The 17,877-nt window shown below is 42.9% G+C and overlaps 1 protein-coding gene across 1 annotated transcript in view; it reads right to left on the bottom strand.

Annotated features, from left to right (window-relative positions):
• CELSR1 (cadherin EGF LAG seven-pass G-type receptor 1) overlaps positions 1-17,877 on the bottom strand; it is a 160,784-nt gene that overhangs the window by 24,661 nt on the left and 118,246 nt on the right. Inside the window, exons 9-19 of the mRNA XM_062490779.1 lie at positions 13,934-14,100; positions 13,257-13,442; positions 12,822-12,935; positions 12,323-12,497; positions 11,515-11,656; positions 9,707-9,827; positions 8,432-8,615; positions 7,487-7,588; positions 5,590-5,684; positions 5,068-5,277; positions 2,249-2,432 (exon numbers count right to left, since the gene is read on the bottom strand). Of these exons, the coding sequence (XP_062346763.1) occupies positions 2,249-2,432; positions 5,068-5,277; positions 5,590-5,684; positions 7,487-7,588; positions 8,432-8,615; positions 9,707-9,827; positions 11,515-11,656; positions 12,323-12,497; positions 12,822-12,935; positions 13,257-13,442; positions 13,934-14,100 (1,680 nt within the window). The remainder of the gene's footprint in view (positions 1-2,248; positions 2,433-5,067; positions 5,278-5,589; positions 5,685-7,486; positions 7,589-8,431; positions 8,616-9,706; positions 9,828-11,514; positions 11,657-12,322; positions 12,498-12,821; positions 12,936-13,256; positions 13,443-13,933; positions 14,101-17,877) is intronic.

Genomic DNA, 17,877 nt, shown 5'->3' with positions numbered 1-17,877 from the left:
TCAAGGCAAACTGTTAACTCAGCACCTCCAAGTCCAGTACTAAACCATGGCCCCAAGAGCCACATCTACATGTCTTAAATACCTACAGTAAAGAAATTTTTCCTAATACCCATCTCGAGGTAGATCAATTCACTGGTGCTTCTCCAGCAGCAGCTGACTGTGGTTTCACAGAGGCTTCTCCCTGGCTGCTGTTCAGTGAATGCTCCTGCTTCACAGAGCTTCTCCATGTGCTGCTGCCTTGCTCCAATGTGTGCTGCATGTTCCAATTTTAGACTTGCTTTTTAATGGGAAGACTAAATCTACTGCTTCAAAAACATAGTTCTACATCTGCTGGATTTTGAAGTCAGCTGACTAAAGGAAATAACATGCATTTTATCTGGGACTACTCCTTAGTCCTCCACTGGCAGTTCCTCTCTAGCTTACCTCATCATCTCTGCCTGTTTAACTGCCCAAATACTTAAAAGTAGTTGAGTTGGCTTTAACTTTCTCATGTAAGACAAGTCACTGAGCGCCAATTTACATGTCCTGGGGGTAACCCTACACCAAAAGGTGTGATCCTCTGCAAATTTCTGTATGAAGAAATATCCACCTTAAGACCTTTCCTAGTTTCTAACCAACTCCCAGATGAGCCATTAGGAACCTCTATTAACACCATGTTCACCTGGAAAAGCTGCTCAAAAGAAAACAGATCTCTTTCAGACCAGAGTTGCCTCATCCCTCTCAAGCTCACACCTCTTTACACAGGAGGAAATGGTTGAAAAAAGCAGTGATTTACAACCTGCAAGAAATTCTGGGGTTTGTTTTCATCTCAGTTCAGTTGGGTTAAAATCCCGAGCACACTTTTTTTCTGAGTATGACAATAAAAATATTTTGATTCTTAAAGTCCTGAATGATAAGAAAGTATTTCCATTTTGGTTTATCAAAAAACAAATCCAAGTGTTTCAGTTTGGCTTAGTTCAACAATAATCTATGCCTCGTCGATGCAAGATTCTACAGCCTCTGTAACTTGACTGCCTCATGCCTTTGATTTTCTGCCTCTGTGACTGTGGACATAAAGCATTCTTGGGACAAGGTTTGTAGCCAATTCAAATTCTTACTGTAACAGCAGGTGTAGTTGGGAAAACAAGACAAACTTTTAGTACATAAGCCTTCTTCATATCTGAAATAAAAACAACAACTTGAAAACCTAAACACAAGTTCAGGCTGATACAGTTTAGAGCACCTCTGAAAGAAAAAACAAAAAAAAATGCTGCTTGTGAGGGATTTCTGAATGTCACCAACATCCCCTCAGCTCAGACTCTTTGTAGCTGGGAAGAAAATGAAATAGAGAGGGTACAGGAGAAAATGGGGAAGCAAGCTGACCAGGCTGTGGTTGCTGTGCTTCGCCTGCATAGGCATTGCAGGGATGTCTATGAAATACATCACAGTTCAAAGTGCAGGAGCTGCTATTTGTTTGTCAGAGGAGAAATTTCCTGTGATAGGTGGGGAAGGTGTCTTGGGATGCCTGATGTTTCCTTCGCATTTCAGACTCATTCTGGATATTTTGAATCCCATGGATTTTGCTCTGAATATGGGTTTTTCAAGACTGGGATGGCGTTTGAAGGATTCGTGATTCTGTGAAAAAACCTTTCAGCACAAGAATCTCTACAGATGATGATTTTCTGGATAGGTTCCAGGTTAGGAAAGCATGTGAAAATCAGAGGTATAATCACAGAATCATCTAGGTTGGAAAAGACCTATACGATCATCGATCATCGAGTCCACAACCTTTGACAGATCATTACCCTGTCAACTAGACCGCAACATTAAATGCCACATCCAGTTGTTTCATGAACAACTCCAGGGCTGGGAATTTCACTATCTCCCTGGGCAAGTAAAATTAATAGTATGCAATAAAATCAAGAGTAGGGTTACTTTATTTTTTGTACTGCAGTAATTCTTCAGGGGGTATTGGTATGATTCCTCCAAAAATGAGATCTACTACATTCAACTGTATTAGCTGGTCTCAAAAGGCATTACCTTTATTTGCAAACTTAGTCCTTCCTACTATCTCTACACTGCTATGACTGCAACAGAAAGCCACATGGAGCAGTGGCATGGTCCAGAAAGACACGGATCAAGGCTCGATGGATTTGAAACTAATGCAATGATTTTTCTCAGTGGGTACTATTAAAACAAATAACTAGCACCTCTATCCAGCACATTTTTAAGACTCAAAAAAAAGGCAGTTTTCAATAGAGATACTCACTCATGTTAGTGGCAACAATGACAAAAGGTCTCATGTAGGTTTTTTTCATGTTCTGGGCCACATTGTTGAAATATTCCTCATAGTGCCTGAGCAGGTGAGCGGTGCCACCCTCTGTTCGCTGAATTTGCTCCCAGTGCTCCTTGTAGATGGGGTCCAGTAAAGCACTACCCACTTTGATAATATTCTGAGAAATAAAGCACAAGCCTAAATTATTAGGCAAACACAGAGCTGGGCTTCAAGTGTGAAGCATTGAAAATGATTAGGCTGACTGCCTCAGGTGCAATGAAATATTTAACATAGGCATGTTCTACTGCAGCCATATAAAAAATACGCACACCAGTTACCCACTCAGAGCATTTTTGGTCATGTAAGGCAAATCCCTCCAAACTTTTTACAAGCAAAGTAAGCCAAAACTGGAGGCTGTAAGAGAACTGCCTACTTTCTTCCCCTTAATGACAGGAAATAGAGCAAGAAAATGCAGGAGGAAAACCTATCCATGTTTTCTTTGTTTGTGAGAAATCAGATACATGAAAAGCACAGCTCTTAGCAGGTACACTAAACTTCTCCAGAGAAATCAAAGTAATGTCTTATAATAATGTCAATAATGTTTTTTTGTTGAAAAACGAATGAAAGCCATGGATAGAAATATCACTTCCTCTTTTGCTTTAATTTTTTTTCTTTTAATTTGTTTTCTAGATAATGAAGACAACTTATAGGGTGAAGAATGATAAGAGTGAATATTATCTTGCATAGACAAACCTGAAAATACATAAGAAAACTTAAATCATGTTATTGTATTCCCACTTTTATGTTGCTTACAAATGGTATTAAAAAGGCATTTCTTTCTGAGGACCTGACTCTTCTGCCCTTTCTTAGAAAAATATGCAAAGGGACCCTCAAGCTGAATGGAAGGAGATTGACCCCAAAAGAGAGTGCTAAACAGCTTAAATGAGAAAGATGCTAAGAAGAAGTTTTTATTCTTGGTGTACGTATGAACTGTGTTGCTGCAACAAAACCTAATTCCTAACTAAGGTAAAACTGGCGTAAATGATGGTAGGAATTAATCACCATGCGCTCAAAAATGGCCAAGAAAAATATCTAGGATTCATTTAGAAGGAGCTATCTGTATCCTGTCTGTATTGTTTGAGTCTGCAAGAATGTATCTGAGCTGCAAGAGACTCCCAGTATGACCACCTTTACCTAGGGTGAGAAGCACAACATGGTTCCCAGGAATGCAGGAGACACATACTGTACTTGGTACCAAGCCTTCTCCATGTTTGTGAACATTATTTATGGTTTTTTATTATCTATTTTTCAGGCTTCTATGTGGGACTATAAAAAATAAATTCCTTCTCCCCTTGTGCTTCCTCAGCCTAGGATGTTACTTCCTTTTATTCATGAGCTGTACTCATTAGTTTTCAAATTCCTGACCTATCCTAAAATATTTAGGGAGTTCTTGGAAACATCATCTGTATGAATTTCAGCGCCAAGTGCAGAGAACAGTAAATTAAAGCGTATGTTTCCAAAACAATTTTTTTCCCTTATTGTTCATATTTCTTCTTAACAAAACATGACAGAAAAGAAGTTCCTTTTCAAGATCTGAATGGCCTATTTCACAGCCCACAGGAAAGAAAAAAAATGAATCTCTTAAAACTGGTGCATCTAAAATGTAAAATGTTTCAGAAGTTCTCCATTCTCTGCTGACTATATGGCCCAAGACACTAAGGAATTTTCTCAGCCTTTCATCCTGCTCCTAACTCTCCTCTGACATCCTCTCCTGGTGCAGCTTGGCTTTGCCCAGGCTCTCCAATTTCACCCCAAAGCCTGCCTGACCTACCTGGTCCTCCTGGAGCACTGTGAGCAGTGACTTGGGTGTAGCACACCTTCTAAGTGAGCCAGAACAGACACCACTCTTGACCCATGGAGAGTCATTCATTCCCCATGCTGGCGCTCAAACTTTGGGCTCTGCCAGCACAGATTCAAACAGATATTTTAGCTTGGACTGTGTTGTGCCGTGGTCAGGATCTTGGAAATAGCATAGGCAAGAGTGGAAAACAGTACCCCACTGTACACAGGGACAGAGGAAAGCTCTACAAGCCTGACATGGGTCATCCAGCCTTCATATTATCAGAACACAGAAAACTCCCAACTCCCTTCAAATTTCACATTTTTCCATCCCAACTACATATTTAACCAGACAGGGAGGGTGCTACAGCTTGTTCTCTAGTCCTGGTCAGGTCTTTGGTAATAACTGGGTCTTTCATGAATGCTCTGAGTAGCAGAAGCTCTCTGGCACACATTCCAGTATGTACCTTAAAATACCAATATGATATGGAATGTCTTTCAGTGAACTAACTCACGACTCCAGTGTTCTCTAACTGAATTAGAGGAAACCTTCAGAGTCAGTAACTGCCTCGGACTTAGTTCACTGCACATTTAAATGAGCACGATCACATTAGGCAAGTTTTACAACAAAAATAAATACAGTACACAAAACTATTTCAGCCAGGAAAAACACATTAACTTAATGGGTTTTTTTTTTCATATGGGGAATATTGCTTTTGGCTGTTACTACCATGCTATTTTTTTTAGAAAAGCACATTCTATTATATTTGTATTACACATAGATATGCGTGCATAGACACATGCACATCTGACTTTCCATTCTAATCTGAGAAGAAAGGCTTATTTGTGGAACAGATTAGGCAATTACACAATATTCGCTTCACCTTGGTCGAAGACAAATTTAATTACCCACTGCCACCTAATTTTTAAGGGAAACTGTAAGGGCTCAGCACAGTACACAGTATTTCTCTTACCTCATTGAATTCCACATCCCTTGTAGCTGCCAAGTCAAACCCTTGCTGCTGGCTCTCATACTGGAGGACCCGGATCATTATCTGGTAAGCTGTCCTCACATCATTGCCATACAAGTTTTGTGTATATTTGGTGGCATTCTGCAGGGCTCTCACAATCCGTATGGTTTTGTCTCCATCCAGCTTGGTCTCATTGTGGTATAACTTCTCATTCTGAATCAGATAAAAAAGAAGAAACAATCAAATGATATATAATTTTTTTTTTCTAGTTACAAAGACAATCACAATTTAGGGATTTCTGGCACAAAGGAATTGTTTGGTCAAAATTTTGTTTGTCTTGAGAAAAGAGTTGGCAACAAAACTCAATGGCAAATGTAACTGAGAGCCAGAAAAGCACCAGGGTCCTGATGGAAAATGAGGGTGTTCAATGATGCAGTCAAAAGTCTGAGTGCAGGGACATCAAACTGGAGTCCAAACTGATCATTATTCACACAATAAAGGGAAAACTGAAAGAACCCAGCTTACCATGATTTTTAGATCCACAAAAGTGTTGGTGGTGCAGTTAAAAAGCTCTGGAGGCAGCCAGCCCTTCTCAATATTACAATGGCGAACGGCGTTTCCTAAAGGAAACAAAGCATCACTGGCAAACAATGTTCTGAAATGCGCAGGGTAAATATTCATAAATTTCAACTATCCTAGGCCTCCAGATTTCCTACGTTTTCAAGTTGCTCAAAGCTACACATGTATTTCAATTTCCAAACAGGGGCTTCCTGTAAGAAAAGAGTTAAACACCACTAATCTTCAGGAATTGCCTTCTCCCAGCTTTGGAGAAAAATCAGGCAAACTCCAAGCTCTGCCCAGTTTCTCTCAGCCTCACTGCCCAATTGTTCTCTAATTAATTAATTTCTTTATACCGAAAAAAAGAGAAAGACTCTGTGCTTTCAGTATTCCTGAAAACCAATCCCAGCTGAGATGTCTGTGCAATAGCATATATAGGAAGACCTCCTGGACAAACGTATTCACATCAACACATGCCCACATATCTGCATGCTGCATGTGCTAAACACTTCAGCCAACATGCAAAATTGCCTTTTTGCCACTTGTAAATGGATTGTGAGCAGCTTGCTGTTTAATTTAGCCTATCCTATTTTGTACTGTTTGTCAAATAATTTAAAAATGTAATTCTTGGCTGAGGATCCATCACCATGAATTGCAAGTAACCAGATTTAAAATTTACATTTGTGCTAGTTAATTTGCATATAACATACTGCATGTGCCTAAGCCATTTAATTACCAATATCAAAATAAGAACTACAATTTATTTTACTGTACCTAATTGTATTATTTCTCTTCCATGATTAGGTGAATACAATTAAGCCTCAGGTTCTTAGTCTGAATAGTCTGAATATTCATTATTATAAGGCTTGCTTTTTTGAATGATCTGAAAAATTTACTTAGAATGTGCAAATACTATAAGCAACATTGCCTGCTAGTCTGTTTCCTAGAAGAGACACAACCACAAGAACAGTGCAGAAAACTCATTGCAATTCAACTGTATACTGTTTAATAATTAAAATATTCTTTACCTAAAAAATAAAAAACCCCGAAAATCTATCTCCTAAAATCTTTAGAACAGGAGCTCAGTTGACCACAAATCTTCTGCAAATCTTCTAGCCTCCCCCTAGAAATATTTGGGGCAATCACATAACTATTTTTAACTCCCTGAGCCTAAGGAGAAGTCACAGCAGAGAGGTACCAGGTCCAGGACCAAGAGAGTTTTCATTTCCCACAGAACAACCTTTGGAAAAGATTAGGAACTCTATCTGCAAAAATCTGATACATGTTTTCAGAGACACATATGAAAAAGCAGATTGTCATTTGCCTGTCGTACTTAACAGCACAGCTCATCTGCTTTATAAAAGGTGTTTTTCAGTTGTTTCACTTATGGAAAAGATATTGTGTGGCAAAATGTGAGTTTTGTTGCAACTCTTAGCTTTAGTAGGCTTCAATCCTAGTAAAGGAGTCATCAGGAATATGATTTTCCTAATTTTATCTTTGCCCAGGCAAACTGTATGGCTAAAGAACACTTATAAGTCACTAGAAACTAATGTTACATGTGTAAGAATTGCTCGATAAATAGAAAATAAAAGACAGAAAATTGGACTCTGCTTTTTTGAAAGCAGAAAATTTCTGTGCTTTGTACATGTTTGCTGTATCATTGTATTTATTTATTGCTAGGATTTCAAATGTATTTTATCAGCTCTTTGATTTCAGCTAGCTATACTTTTCTGCTCATGATATGCATAAGCTATGCTGCAGTCTCTAGACCCAGTGAACTAATGCTATTCCCTATATACACATTTTTTCTCTTTTAAAAGAGGCATGCAGATAAATTAGGTAATTATTTACCATGGGAACTTACCCACTGAGCCCTTAGGACAAGGCACAGCAGCTGGCTGGCCAAACTTGGTCTGTGGCCACCAAATACCAGCCTCGAAAGCTTTGGGACAGCCATTATAAATTACTGAAAGCAGAAAACAAAATGATGCAATTTTTCTGACGAGATAAAAATCACAACAGTGAGACATTTCAACCTGCCTGAAGGACCTTCCTGTTATTCCAAAGCCCTGTCAGTATACCTGTCCTCTGCAGCGCCTCCCAAGTTGTAACCCATCAGTTGCTCCTTATCCAGAAGATTGGACAAACAGGTACAGGCAGAGGAGAGCTCAGGATGATTATGGGGCTCTGGATTTTGGCTCTGCCTATCTCTGCTTGCTCCTTTATTGTGGGAAAACACTTCTCCTTCATTTCACCCACACACTGTGGCGAGATGGCTGTGGCAGCAGCTTTGCGCTGATCACAGGAGGACGGCGGGTGGGTGAGAGGAAAGGCAGGATGGGCAAGATGGGGAAGAAAGGCAAGAGTGCACGAGGTGCACGGCACAGCCTCTGTGGGCAAAAGGTGCGAGGGCTCTCACCTGCCTCTTCAGCTGCAGCCCAGCAATACAGCACTGCACTGGCAGAGGAACTCAGGTTTAAAGAAAAGTTGGCGTTGTAAAGAAAAGCTGGTGTTACAAAGAAAAGCTGGTGTTGTAAAGAAAAGTTGGTGTCAAATCTTTCCCCCCCACCCCCCTCCACCTCAGCTCGCCCTATCTCCATTTGAGAAAAACTGAAGAGATAAGAACTTTTTTTCCATTTCCTCAGCCCCCACGAGTCCCAGTGGGGCCTATCTAGGAGGAGGGGTGTGTGTTTAGGCTGCTGCGGCCCCCAGTGCCCGCCGCGCTGCAGCCAGGCTGCCGGGCTCGCAGCGCCACGGGCCCGCTGTGCTGCCAGGGCTCTGCTCCGCGGCAGGGCTGGCCCGGAGGTACCTTCACAGCCCCTGAGGGTGACCTCTGCGAAGGGGTTGTCACAGCGGTTGCACTGCCGCCCTATGACGCCAGGCTTGCAGGGACACTGCCCCGTCTCCATGTCGCAGGCGCGCGTGTGGGAGCCGGATGGGAAGCAGTCGCAGGGGTAGCAGGTGTCGCTGCTTTGGGGCCTGTAGTAATTGGCCTGGAAAAACCAAAATAATAGACACAGAGGTATTTGACTTCCAAGCTGCTTACTTTTCTGAAGCCCGCTCTGGCAGCACGTACGTCACAAAAGGGCTAATTTTGCAGAGCACAGGTGAAAATTGCATTACTATTATTAGAGACCCAGGGTTTGCGTTGCCATTGGCAGTGGAGCCACAGGGCCCACATTACTCCTCCGCACTTGTTGCAAGTGCCCACCAAACATATTCTTGGAGGACTTAAAGAGTTTTCTCAGTTTTGCAATTCTGCAGTGTATGGCATGAATGAGCCACTAAGGAAAAATTTGTTTTTCATAGAAGGTGGAGAGCCAGCAACGATCCCATATTCAAATCACCTCTGTGCATGCTTTTGATCTGAGGCGTTGGGATTGCACAAGAGCACAGAGCTGGCACCCCACTGACTCCATTTAATGCAACAGTTGCCGTGTGTCCTGCTGGCATTTTGGAAAAGAGCAGGGGGCCAGATTCACAGCCTCCAGTCTGCACAAGCCCAGCTCCTCTGAGGTCATTCAAGCCAGTTGTAAAACCTATTGTGAGAAGTCCTTTGTAAAACCTTCATGACGAGGTGCCTCTCCTCCCATGTCCCCCATCTGCTCCTGCCTGTCCACTAGAACTCCTCAGGGATGGCAGTAAGGAAAGCATTTAGCCCTCCAGCTCTCTCCAGCTTCCAGGCCTTTGCTGGCCTTAGCCCAGGAGAGAGCTTCACCCAGCTGGCCCGAGCTGTTTCATGGCTATTACTCACTTGTGATACACAAAACCTCACTGACACTCCTCTGCACCCCAGTCTGATCTCCCAGATAAACCAGGCTGCACTTCAGAGATCAGAGCCAGGCTTTCATCCTCTCCATTTGGTTTTCCAAACACAAATAAGATAAGAGCTGTACAGTATGATTTGGAGAAGGGTGGTGCCAGCAAAATATCTGGGTAATGATTAACTCCACTGTGCACATACATATATATGTGATACAAAGCACAACTGTGTGTACTTTGTCTCAGATACTCAGTTGTAATTATTAGTGGTACTTTTTAAACTAAAGAAATTTTTGGCTTAAGACTGGTCTCTTTAGCTTACCTTGCAGTGGCATTCTCCATTGGTCTTATTGCAATCAGAATCAAACCCTTTACTAGTCTCACAATTACATGGGCCACAGATGGGGTTTCCCCACCAACCTCTGGGACAAGGCAGGTCGATCCTATTAAAGAAAATCAAATTGAAAGAAAATTGTTTTAAGTTCCCTCTTGAAAAGTGTGAAAAAAATCTTTGGGTCAAATGAGCACTCAACCGCATCAGCTTGCAGACAGTAACATACCTCAAAGATCAACACATATATAAATATAAATACACTATAATATGGGAAGATTTAGATTATCAGTGCTATGAAACCCTAGAGGGAATGTTTAAGTATTTTCAAGGGCAGGTGGCTCTGAGCTTGTACTCTGGTCACCACAAACTGCCTTGGGGTACAGCTCCCCAACACTTTACATCCCACTCCCCATCCCCATCCTGCCCCAGCTTCTTGTCCAGCCCACAGGGACACCAGCTCAGGTGCAAATCTGTTTGCAAGCTCATCCTATAAAGAAAAGCCACTACTTTCAGCCAACCCAGCTTTCTTGAATGGTTCACTACAAAGTCTGAAAAGCCCTGGTCTGCCACAGGAGAGACAGGGGACATGTGGTCGGGAACATGGAAGAGAGGAGGGTGGCAGCTTTGATCTGGACTATGGATCAAAAACTGATTCAGACTGAGTGCAGCAGCACTGGATGCTAAGAAGCAAGCCAAAGGCCACCCCTGCTGAAGGGAAACCCCCATTTTCGCTGATACTATTTCTTCTGGGTGAGTCTCTGAGCAGGTTATCCCGCAGATGCCCCAACACTAGTTCTGGCAAGGAGGCCTCTGATTCTCTGATAGCTGGGAGTCTTTATCAAGCAGTAGCCTGAAGGACAATGGCTGTGACACCGGGATCACAGTAATACACAAGATATCCCCACCCTGCCGCTCATTTTAGGAAAGAGAAGCTATTTGCTTCTGTTTTGATGACCACTAGCAATTTTATTTACAGTAATTGCTAAGTTTGTATTTCCATGCTTTAGTATATGAAAACCGCAATGTTGCACTTGACACGATGTCAGCAGATAATGACAAGGGACAATGTCTCTGTGTCCCTAATCCAGAGGAATGAAAGACAGATCTGGCAACAGCACGGCCAACATTTGCAAGCCTACACAACAAAAGACAGAGGAAGAAGCTTGCAGTTTTCAAAGGGAAGGAAACATCACATGAGCCATTCCTAAATGGGCAGACAAATGCGCTTCATTTGCACATCATGAATGGCCCATATTACAGTAAATCAAAGCGCCCGCCTCTGGGATAAGGCTGAATGCTTATCTGAGACCAGGAAGCTGCTGACGAGGGAATCAGCACGTTTCTCCCACAAAGCAACAGACACAGGACCCCAGACTGTCCAGAAGAGATGGCTTTTTGCCAGACCAGGGACGGGACCTAAACTGCAAAAAGACTTCTTGCTATAGGCCACCAAACTGGAGAATCGCTCTGTGTGCTGGGGAAGATGGAGGAGAGATGCAAAGCAAACTCAGGCCAAGCCCACCACCAAGTACAGGTGAGATGCAGTGCAGCGTAACACAACAGAACTGGTTGAGCCCCTGAACAGCTGATGAAGGAAAGTGGCTCCCGAATAACATGGAAAATTGTCTAGTTTCTGGGAAGAGCTCAGGAATGCCAAAAGGCAACGGAACCTAAAACACCACTCAAATTGAGCCAGGAAAGTTTACTGGAGCAGAACAGGAAGTGGGAGGACTGCTGCCTTAGATGAAGAGCTACCTGGAAGGATCAAGAAGCCAGGAACAAAATAATTCTCTTACTTGCTTTCGCAGTACTGTCCATAGTAGCTTTGTCCACATTCACAGGTGTAGCCGTGGGATGAGCTAGGTTTGTGCACGCACGTGGAGACATGCTCACATGGGTTCAAGTTACATACATCAACACAGTCTCTCCCAAAGTACCCTGGGGAGACAAGGTAAGAAAATTACAGCAACCATTGTAATTTACGATTTGCATGTCTCCAAAAGACTGTCTTAAGCTTATACACTAATAACACATCTTTGATAATCAGTAGATTCCCCCTGAGACACTGTCAGAAATGAAGCACTCTTTTCCCTCTCAGACAAAATGATAGTAAGCCATTCTTTTTGAGAGTCTGTTACCATGCTTGAGGCACCCTTGTGCCTTTGGTTCCCAGTTTTATATTCGGGGCATGTGCTACAAATAGTTTTGTATTCTCTTGATGCATGTATGGGAGGTGACTGTTCTGGGTGCTGACAGCATGTGCTGGCTACATGCTCCAAAACAGAGAACACATTCAAAGTATCTTGATTAGGATGCAGAGTGAGAGACTGAAATTCAACAGCAGAAAAGGCTGAGAAAGAAAAAGGAAAACATAAAAAGAAAAGGGGAGGTGCCCAGGAGTCCTTTGGACCAGAGATTGTCTTTCTGTTTGGTGGATATGTTGCCTGGATTCTTAGCCCAGGACTGCAACTTAAGAGTGAGAAAGGTAATACTGATTGGAAGAACCATAAGATGAACACTTTGCCAGCACGCTGCTGCTGCTGTGCTGCTTCTGATGAGCACATGGAGGTGTGATCAGCTCCAATACGAGTGGTCACAGGTTACCTGGGTCACACACACAGGAGTAGCTGTCCCAGTCGTCACTGCAGTAGCTGTGCTGGGGACAAGGGTTGGAATCACAGGGGTTATCCACTTCACAGCCCTCCCTTACGTTAATCTTGATAGCCTGTTTCATGTTGAGTGTTGCTATGTTTGTAGATGTCTCTCCCATTCTTACTCCCTGGTGACAAAAGACAATTATTTTAAGATTAGAGTCTCCTTTCAGAGTACAGTATTATGTGTTTCATTATTTTTATCAATCCATGAGGCTACATTTTAAATAAATCACCTGATGAGCCAAACCCAGATTTTTTTCCAATGTTCTTCCCCTATGTAATCAGATTTGTACCTGGCGAAGTGGGTAGATTTAATATTTTGTTTCTTAGGTAACTTTTATGAAGGAAACAGAAATGTTTGAGGGTGGATGAAAAAGAAACCTCCCACATTTTCACCTGGCTATTTTCTTATGAGTTCAACATTTATTGCTACACTTTTCATTTTATACCTGCATACATCCATAAAATCCCTGCTGCACAGAGACTTGGTCTCCAGAGACACCTCCCACAATGATGCTTTTCATTTTCAATCCAGGTAGTTGATTTCCAATCTGCACAGTGCTCTGTGAAGAAAAGGACAGCTGATAAGAAGCGCTATCATCCTCTGTGACACAGACAGCCTTCTTTCTGTAGTGATGGAGTAATCAAGCAGTAACAGTCAGTAGATTACATAAAAAATACCAAAGCAGTGAGGAGCCAGACACTGGAATGTGTCTTTTTACAGATGTTTTTGTAAGATATCATAAAGCTTAATAAATTAATACCACTGATTAGGTATAAGTCACTGTAGAACATGCCTCACAGCATAAGTACTCGCCCACAGTCTTTTATCGTACTTTCTTCTAAAAGCAGTGCTCAGTGGCAAAGTTATGATGCTGCCTTACCTGGTACATCCCATAGTCCAAGGACATGACAGCAAGGTACTTGAGATCTTTACCATCTTTTGCACTCTTCAGCTCTATTAATAAATGATGCCATTCTCCATCACTGACCCGTGACTGGCTCATCTTCAAACTAGCAACCTGGCTCAGGCCACTGTACACTTCAAACTGCACATAATTGTTCAGTATCTGTTGGAAAAAAAAATTAAAATCATGTCTCTTTTTGCTACATATTTGTACTTGATGCAGAAGGAGGTGGAGAGCAAGATAATAACATTCCCTAAGACAACCCAAAAGGAAAAAAAGCTCAAAGAGTAAAGATGGGAATGCTTGCAAGGACTCCTTGTATAACTTTGGACATTCAGACTCCAACTTCCCTTATAGGCAAAAAATGCCCAAAGCAATAGATCCATTTTTTACATCTATATTAATGCCCACTCCTACCTCTGACTAGAAAAATAATCTCAAATTAATACGATTTTTATAATGATAATTTGATAATTTTGATAATTTGATAATTTTGATAATTCACTTTTTCATTTTTGTAAAAGGCTAAAGTAATGATATGTTTCTACTGACATGCATTTAGTTAGGTGGATGAAGTTATGTAGTTCATCTGGCCATATACACTGCTGGGGGAGAATTAATTCTTTTCTAACCAAAGGCAGCCACAATTTTACCTGAATGTTGATCTTGGATGCAGCCCCAGCATTGGCTTGCATTAGCATGCCATTGACTTTCCGGGTTCTGAACATCAGCCCAATGTACCACGGCACAGAGATGGTAATGTCAAGGTCACTCCAAATGATAATGCTCTCACCACTGAAACGCTGAGGAGAAGGCATTGCTGTGAAGCAAAATACAGAAGAGAAACAATTTTTATCCTCCAGGATAAATGTTAAGAGGAAAAGTGATGCTATGTCACAGTGATGACACAAGGGAGCTAGTCCCTCTTTCACTGAGCTACATTCAATTCATGGATGAAGAGCTGGTCTAGGGGAGTTACTCTGAAGCAGTTGATAATACTGCAAATTCACAGCCTACCCTGCCTGTAGGGTAGGCATCTTGCCCGTACTCAAAAGCAGCACCTCCACACTGTTGTGGCATTACCCACGCGAGAGCTGTTCCTAGAAAGGTGAGCTCAGGATCTCTCCTGATACAGCTCTGCTGGTGAGTGGGTGGACAGAGCAGGAAGTATGAGGGCAACAGTTGCTGCATATGTTTTCAACATAACCTTGATTACCTGCTCCTAATTAACAGATTAAACACAGGAAAAGGCTGGGAGGCAACAGGAAATTTGAATTAATTATGAATACTCCAGGGCCATATTATTCAGCTGTCCCAGCTACACAGCCCAGCTACATAGGGAGAAAGTTTGTGTGGAATTGCCTAAATTATCTGCCTTAAATATCCTGAGGTGACAGCTGCAAAATTGCCCCCCTCTCTAACCTTTCACAAGCACAGCTTCTACAGGGTGACATCAAAGACAGCGTTCAATAGAAAGCACTTTGCTGATGGATAATAGAGGAACCTTGGACTTTTAAATCCCCTTGGACTTTTAAAGTTGTTTCCCTGCGTAGCAGGAGCTACAGTTCCGTGGACTAGTTGATCTCACTGATTAGAAGCACAAATTCAGCCATGGGAGATCTGTGCTATTTGCAACACCTCATATGACACCTCCACCATGTGTGGAACCTTGTAGTGGGATCTGCAGTCAGCCCCTTGCTGACATCCTTGCTCATGGGCACGTTGGTGAAGTTCATGGCAGCTTCTTGCCTGTGGAAACAGGCCTTAGAGACAGGGTACAAGCACCACAGATTAGCACCCAGCCTTTTATTTCATCATGTGCTGAGTCCATGTTGGTCAGTGAAATGACAGGGCTCAACAGTCTTTCCCCTTCTGCTCCACACTACCAAATCTGCTGACACTTTCTGGATTTTTTGCAGTAGGAGAGATCATGTATACACAAATGCGTGTGTGTTATTATGAAATGCTAAGTCCTTAGAAAAAGGTTGAGGGATGACACCACAGCAGAAAATGATGCAAAGTTGATGTGAAGTTGCATTTATTTGAGGAATCAAGCCAAAACCCAAATTGTTGTATGTCTCCCCTGCTGGTGTCTATAAAGGGAAAGGCTGGAGTGGGGAGTGGAGTGCAGGGGTTGGTGTAAAGTGCAAGCCCTTCAGCTCCCCATTTGTGAGAAACAAAATGTCAGGGACTAGTGGGCTACCACTAGTCAAGCCAGAGGTGTAAGTTGACTTGCCCTTCCTTAAGATGTGGTTACCCAACTACACCACATCAGGCTAAGGGCAGGCAGCCGCAAGGGGCGGCTCTTCTCCCTCCTGTGATCTCCTCTTTTCAGTCACACTACAAATGTCAGAGAAGGCATATGGTGGAACAACAGCAGCACAGTCTGCTCCTGAAAACCAGACAGCAACTTAAAAAAAGACTGTCACCAGATACAGATGTCCTTAAGTTGCTTAAAACTTGAATGCAGTGCTTGAGCTCTGGCTGTCTGGGCCAGGGTACAATTCTGGGCTAGGGCACAATTCATCACCACACTGCACCACATCAGTGTAAAAGTAACCAGGACATCAGTGTTGAGTAGGATTATTTTCCTTGCTCCACCTGTGCAAAAGTCAGTCTATGCCTTCCTCTACCCTGCTGACCTTCACAGCAACCTCAGCTTCCAACTTTGCTGCTGGTTTTCTGGACTGTTGCTGAGATTTTTGAGCCCATCTGCCTCTGGAGCACAGAGGCAGGATGCAAACTTGCAGGCTTCCCACCTGCTGAAGGTTGGGAATGCTGTTTGCAAGCATTTTGCTTTTGCTCCTGGGAGAACTGGACTGGCATGGCAATTAGCCACCTTCTTCCTTTTCTCACTGGTGGTGACTTTCTGTACTTACAAATATCATTCCCTTCCCACACCTTCTCCCAACCTCCCTCCCTTCCCTGGGGCCAGGGTGCACCTTCCCCTGCTAGTTAAATAGAAATCCCCATTTGTCAGCCCTCTCTGACCCTCCTCTTTCCCCCAGTCCTTCCTCATGCCTGGGACCAGGAGTGTCCATGGAGGGGCTGGCCACATGCACTACCCCCAGATGGGACCTGACCTCCCCTGTCACCACAGAGGCTTCCCAGCACCTCCCTGCCATTGGAGGTGCAGTGATGCAAACAAATTGTGTGCGCAGGGCTTGTCACTTGGAAGCACTGCCTGTGTATTGATGTTCACTCTAAAGAGAGTCCTACATTTAACAGGCCAGCAGAAAGATGTGAGGGCTATTCCCTGTGGAGGCAGAAGGCCTGGGGAAACACGCTGCCAACATCCCACTGGATGTCACCTGCAGTGTGGGTGCTGGACGTGTGGAAGCTCATGTTTAGGTGCAGATCTCTGGTGTTCAGCCCAAGGCTAGTGCAATGACACTGGCCATCCAAGAGTGAATCAGACATAGCTGCTAGATCTTCTTCACAGAATTGCAACACCCAATAGTTTAAAAGACTTAAATTACAATAAAGGTGAAACTAATGTTTCCTTAATTTTATCTCCCTTCTAGATATTAGCAGAGGGAGATGGGAGCTTCCAGAAGGTGAGTTAACAGGTTCTAGGAGGGTGGTGAAGGCAAAACACCCCATCCTCACTAGTGTAGACCACATCGCAGAGTTCTTGAAGAGCAGGAAATGAAAAAAAAGGTAAACTGGTAACTTGCCAAAGTCTTTGTCCTCTGTTAGCCTGAAGCAGAACCAGCACTGCCAAAGGGGTTGAAGAAATGCAGCACTACTACTCAAAAATGCAAATATTCTACCTAAGACTTTTTAAAAAATAGTTGCCTAGTAATAGCTAATGCTCTCAGGATCATAGCTGAGCCCTCCAATAAGCAATTTGAAAGACAGGAATATAGTTTATCTGTGATTCCTTCTGACTTTAACTTTGGGCTCCTGAACTCCATGGTCACATCCTATTTCTTTCTTGGCTTGCACTTTTTCCACAGGGACACTGGTCAACTAATATGATCAAAGAACCAAGCAGCCTGCTGCCTTCAAGCTATTAGAAAAACCCCACAAACTGAGGCATCAGCAAGAACATGGGGTTTTTCAGTGACAAAGGGGACATGCAGGAATGCACAGTGCTGGTGGCAGAGGTGACAGCTGGGACAGGGGGAGGCAGTGCTGCTGTGACTGCCATCATCTCTATCATCTGAATTGAAAATCTGTTTCCAAGGATGGCTACAGGGCAGCTCCTAGATGATTTTCCAAATCCCAAACTTTGTGGACTGGTCTTGAGTTTGGGATAAGAAAACAATAAATAAAACGAACATTTTATCAAATTCTGGATTTCCATTTGAAAAACAGAGGGAAGGATAGTCTTTGCATGTGATAGCAGTACTCCCCATTTACACCATACAGGACACACCATAGCTGAGCCTTGGCACTCCCCTCAGGATACATCAGAGTGGGGTTGTAGCACAGAGAACAGCCAATCATGAAGAAAGCACAAGAACTTCACCAGCAAACATACGACATGAGACACATGGAAAAATCAGACCTTCATACAAGCCCAGGAAGCTCAAAATATTTGAGGAGCTGCTACAGAATGCAGGTACCAGGCTAGGGGCAATGATAACAGCTC

The sequence above is a fragment of the Cinclus cinclus genome, chromosome 4, assembly GCF_963662255.1.
Source record: "Cinclus cinclus chromosome 4, bCinCin1.1, whole genome shotgun sequence".
Lineage (NCBI taxonomy): Eukaryota > Metazoa > Chordata > Aves > Passeriformes > Cinclidae > Cinclus > Cinclus cinclus.
The sequence above is the reverse complement of the archived record's forward strand: the minus strand, read 5'-3'. Positions and strand labels throughout refer to the sequence as shown.